This window comes from Elephantulus edwardii, unplaced genomic scaffold, assembly GCF_000299155.1.
Source record: "Elephantulus edwardii isolate Elephantulus edwardi_28Jun2011 unplaced genomic scaffold, EleEdw1.0 scaffold00117, whole genome shotgun sequence".
In the NCBI taxonomy this organism is placed as follows: domain Eukaryota; kingdom Metazoa; phylum Chordata; class Mammalia; order Macroscelidea; family Macroscelididae; genus Elephantulus; species Elephantulus edwardii.
This window is the reverse complement of record NW_006399867.1, coordinates 5,074,200-5,079,352: the sequence shown is the minus strand read 5'-3', so window position 1 is coordinate 5,079,352 and position 5,153 is coordinate 5,074,200. Positions and strand designations below refer to the sequence as shown.

At 43.7% G+C, this 5,153-nt stretch overlaps 1 protein-coding gene across 1 annotated transcript in view; it reads left to right on the top strand.

The window, feature by feature from the left end:
• The window catches only part of LYRM1 (LYR motif containing 1), a 38,020-nt gene that overhangs the window by 27,186 nt on the left and 5,681 nt on the right, over positions 1 to 5,153 (top strand). Inside the window, exon 2 of the mRNA XM_006892646.1 lies at positions 1,076 to 1,234. Coding sequence (XP_006892708.1) covers positions 1,076 to 1,234 — 159 coding nt within the window. The remainder of the gene's footprint in view (positions 1 to 1,075; positions 1,235 to 5,153) is intronic.

The following is a 5,153-nucleotide window of genomic DNA, read 5'->3' as shown; positions in this document are numbered from 1 at the left end:
TCCTTTTTTTTTTTTAAGAAAATAATTTAATTGTGCTTTTAATGAAAGTTTATAGAAAAGTTAGGTTTTCATTCATTCACTGTTGCATATTTTCTTGCCCTCTCCCTCCCTCTCTTCCCCTCCCCCAGTTCACTATTTTTTTTAAAATATTTATTCATTATTGCACAATTACCTCCCCCCATCCACTTCCCCCAGTCCTCTTTGCAATGTACCTCTTATTCTGGGCTATTGTTGTACATATGATATCTAATCGTATATTCCTTTTAAACAGTTCTTTCCTTCATCTGTTCCAGTGCAATGTTCATTATCTATCCACTCTTAATCCTCTTCTCCTCCTAAACCCTCAGGTCAGACCTGCATTTCAACAGTGGTGCTATGCAGTATTTGTCCTTTTGAGTTACTAGAAGGACGTTATATTGAGTGAAATATCTCAAATTTCCTATTTTTTTATAAAATCTACATCACCACATGGACTCAAGCCATCAGGAGATCTGGCATCCCTCGGCCCTCATTTCCCCACGGCAGCAGCCAGAGATACTCAGTAGCAAGAGCGCCATGCCTTCTGGATGTGGCCATCGCCTCCACCCAGCCAGGTTCCCTCAGGTATTTTACCTGCCAGGCACCTGGAGGCACTCGAGTTTGCATCAAATCCCACTTCTCACTTAAACAGTTACCTAAAAGGTGCTTGTTCCCAAGAGATCAGCTTAGTGAGGCAACAGACCACAATTCCCATCAGTTCTAAGGTCTTCCCGGTAAGAGCTTAAAGGACACTAAATGGGAATTTCCATTTTGCCATGTTTATAAAGCCGGCAGTCACAGCAAACAACGTGGTTGTGTAACCTTCAACCTGGAAGGATTGAGCCCAGGGTGAAAGCGAGATCTGAGTTTCTAATCCCACCATTTTGGCTTTGCTACGAGACAGTTCTTTGAGAAACAGCAATTATTTCTAGACTGAATAAAAGAACTCGATTTAAAACAAAACAAAACAAAGTATACATATATCTAGCAGCCAACTGTCAAGTTGAATTTTTATGCCATTTCCTCCCCCCACTCTTCTGTTTTAGTGGGTCTGAAGATGACAGCAGCAACACAACGAGAAGTTCTTGGCCTCTACCGGAAAATTTTCAGGCTGGTGAAGAAGTGGCAGGCAGCATCAGGGCGGCTGGAAGACACCATGAAAGAAAAACAGTACATAGTAAGTGAAGCCAGAACACTGTTCCAGAAAAACAAAAACGTAAGTAAGGCCCCAGTTGGAGTTTGCAAGGAGTGGTTTCTTTTGATGTTTGTTCATCTCTTCTCTAGCCCTACAAATGAGAGGATCGAACAGAACATGTCAGTATGGCCGCCAAGGGGCCAGAGGCTCAGCTAAGCTAGCGAGCTTGGGAGCCCACTCAAAGGTAGAGCCTGGCCTGCGGGCCTCTTTCCACATGTTCCACACCCCAGCCAGCTGGGAGTTGTTCTGTGTCCTCAGAAGACCCCAGGAGACCAGTGTGCGTGATCAGAGGTGGAGCTGCCCCCCTACACACACACACACACACAGCCTACTGGGAGTTGTTCAGTGTCCTCAGAAGACCTAGGAGATCAGTGTATGTGATCAGAGGTGAACTCACTCACACACACACACACACATACACACACACATACACACACACACTACATACAGCCTGCTGCCAGCCGCACCCATAGGAGGTGTGCAGTTTAAAAAAAAATCTTTTTCGGATGCCCAATCTATTGAAAGCCTTCAAATATATAACCATTCAGTGAGAAGAGAATAGGCTGGAGACAGAGCTCACTTTGTAACACAGCTTTGAACTCCAGCCTCTTTGGCGAGCAGAATGTGCTTGCCCTTTGGGACCACAGAATTGAGTAAAATAGTGTCTCCATTAGCTGGTTGAGCAGAACTCCACACCCAGAGCCTCGGGAGCCAGAAACCATCTCTAAGAGGCTCACTGTGACCCATTCCACCAAGCCATAAAGCATTAGATATTAGCGCCTCAGAAAGGCTGGCTGGCACCACGCACAGACAGCGACTTTCTGTCCCTGACCTTTTCTTGAGCTTCCTTCGCATTGAGCACATGGCTTCAATGCTACCACTTGTTCCCTTCAGGAGACTTCCTGAGAGTCTACTCTTTTGACTTTTCCCCTCTTTAGTCCCTGTCTCTGTCTCCTTTGTTGCATCGTCTGTCCCGTGCGTTCTTGTGCCAGCTGTCAGGGCTTCTGAAGTCAGCCCTCCACTTTGAGGCCTGCAGTGGGAGTGGTTATCTATGGCTTCACCTACCACACACCCAGCCTTGGCATCTCCCCAGCCCCCACAGAGCATCTCCCCTCACACGTGATGGTCTAAGGCAGAGCTTGAATTTCTGCAGGGTGTCCCCTCTTCCTACCTTCTATCATAGTTTCATACCTACTCTACAGTGTTTGCTCTCATTATTTCGTCCCACCAGGTGCCAAGTACTGGGTGAGAAGGTGAGGATGTCAGCATGAGCAGAGCCAGGACAGGGCCCCAAAGGCACATCAGGGGTGTGTTTGCTATGTATTAGTGAGTTATTTCATAGTTAACAATTATTGAGTTAGGACAGAGAAGCTCTGCACACAGGATTTCCCAAGCTTTATGAGAGCAGATTACTAGGCCTCTTGTGTTGTTTTTTTAAAATTTTATTTTATTAATTTTAATGAACATTTACAGAGATTTTGGATTTCCATTCATTCATTGTTGCACTATTTTCTCTACCCTCCCCTCCCCAGTTCGTTCCTCTCTTTTTTTCCCCTTGAAAGTCTGTTTTAAGTGACCCATTGCCACAGTGCTTGTCAAAACCAGTTATGATTAATCTCCTTTGTCAGTGTGTCCTTTGCCATTCCCTATCACTCCTCCCTGAGAGAGATTTCACCCTGATTCATAAGGAAAAGGGGACGGCGTATTCTCTTAGCTACGTCCTGCTGAAAAGGGATGCTGTAGGTTTCAGGGTGAAGATCTTCTCTCACTGCTCTAAAGGGCCCCTTTGGCAATAGGAAACACCTAGACTATTGTAGAGATTGATTTTTGGAATTTAGATGCACTGTTATCAATTGTGCTTACCCATACATGTTCATATCCTTGAAGATGTGTCATGGAACTGTTGCAGCCTAGAAGACACAAATTTAACTAACAAGTTGAAAGTACATGAGTCAAAAATGAAAAGCAATAATATTCCAAGTAGAGGTTCTAACAGTGGCACAAATCAAGTTACAGAGGGAAGGTAGTTCTTAAAATAAAAGGCTTATTGACTAGCACTTTGTCAATTATAGTGTAAAGGTTAGGAACCACAAGATGTGGAAGCTCAACTATGTCATTTATTGTTCTTAAGTCCTGGACCAAATTCTGTCTCCCACTGAGTTGTTTTACAGCTCGGAAGTCCACATGCAAGGCAGAGGTGAAGTAAATAACTGCTTATGAGGTTTTCCGTCAATTGCAACAACTAAGAAATAGTGAGAAGAGTTGGGACCTCAGAAGGCTTTTAGGACCAAATAATAGGCTCTTGTGTCCAGGAGAAAATGAATATACTTACCAGTAATGTTAATGCTCACCCACAGATCTTCTGGGAGGATCTGAATTGTTGAAGCGTCCTCCTTTGTTTTCAGCTGAGAGCTGGGACCTGTCAGTCCTGTCAGCTATGAGGACCTGATGTGGGCTAGCCTCTTGTCTTTTGTAGAAAACAGCTGGTCACTTTTGTCAACTTTTTGGTTAGCCAGCCCAGCACATCACCACTGTGGCAGCAGGACTCATACTGGTTTTATCATATTTTAGAAAGAACTTTGTCATTAGGCCAGTTTTGCAAATACTGCATCTTGTTGTTGTTACGTGCCATAGAGTTGCTTGCAACTCATAGTGACCCTATGTACAATAGCTCTGAACCCTGATATATTTTGTGCCACCCTCACTGTCTCTGGCACACCTACCTCCATTACCCCAGTCACTGAATCCGTACACCTCATCCAGGTCTTCCTCTCTGGTGCTGTCCCTCCACCCTCCCAAGCATGATATCCCTCTCCAAGGACTGGTCCATCCTTGCAACATGTCCAGAGTATATCAGACGAAGCTTCAGAATCCTTGCCTCCAAAGAGCAGCCTGGTTTCACCCTCTCCAGGACGAACCTGTTTATTTTCCTGGCAGTCTATTATATTCAATACTCTTCTCCAGCACTGCAGCTCAAAGGCATCAGTTCTCCTTCTATCATCCCTAGTTGTTGTCCAGCTTAAGAGAGAATAATTGAAAGAAAACTATTACTATCATTATAAGTTAGGTGTAGATATGGCAGAATCACGCAGGCAGCCTATGAAGGGCTACTTCAAGCCTCCAGACTTTACATTAGCTGCAATGTGTTTAACCATTGCACCTCCGGGGCCCCTTGCTTCTGAATTCTGAGAGGGAGATCCATGTGGAATTGCCATTGGGATAAACACTACTGAATAAACTCTCGGCTCTTCAGTACCTCACATTCTCTGAATCTCTGAAGCTTGCCTGCTTTTTTACATCTAGCCAGCTTCTTAAGCTTTTCTCTGTCCTTCTTACCCTCCTCCAGCTTCTCCAGACTTTCTTCTTAAGGTCAATGGTCCATGCCCAACCATTGTGTATGCCCATGAAGTCTATGAGGTTGTTAAATAATCCTGTAAGAAGTTGAAAGAAGCTATTGTAACTGCTTGTTCTATTAATTTTTCATTTCATTCTTTGAAAATATGTACTTTGAATATATATTACAATGAATTTATTAGTCTGTGTAGATAATTTACAGATCAGTAATTCATATATTAATGTGTATATATATTTATAATCATTAATTCATAGATGTGTGTGTGTGTGTACACACATGTGTGTGTGTGTGAAGGTCTGGTAGCCTAGTCCTAAGAGATTGCACTGCAATCCCAAAGGCAAGCAGTTCAAATCCATCACGTGCTCCATGGGCAAAAGGTGGACAATCTCTTCTCACACAATTTACTATAATGGAGCTCTGGCTGAGTTTTCAGGAGATTCACTGTCAACTCAAAGACATGCTGTGGGAGAAAGATGGGCAGTCCCCTTCTGTACAATTTACTGCCTCTGAAAACTCACTGGAGGGGTGGTTAGCTATGAGTCAGTTGCAACTTGACAGTATACAACAAGAACTAATTTTATATAT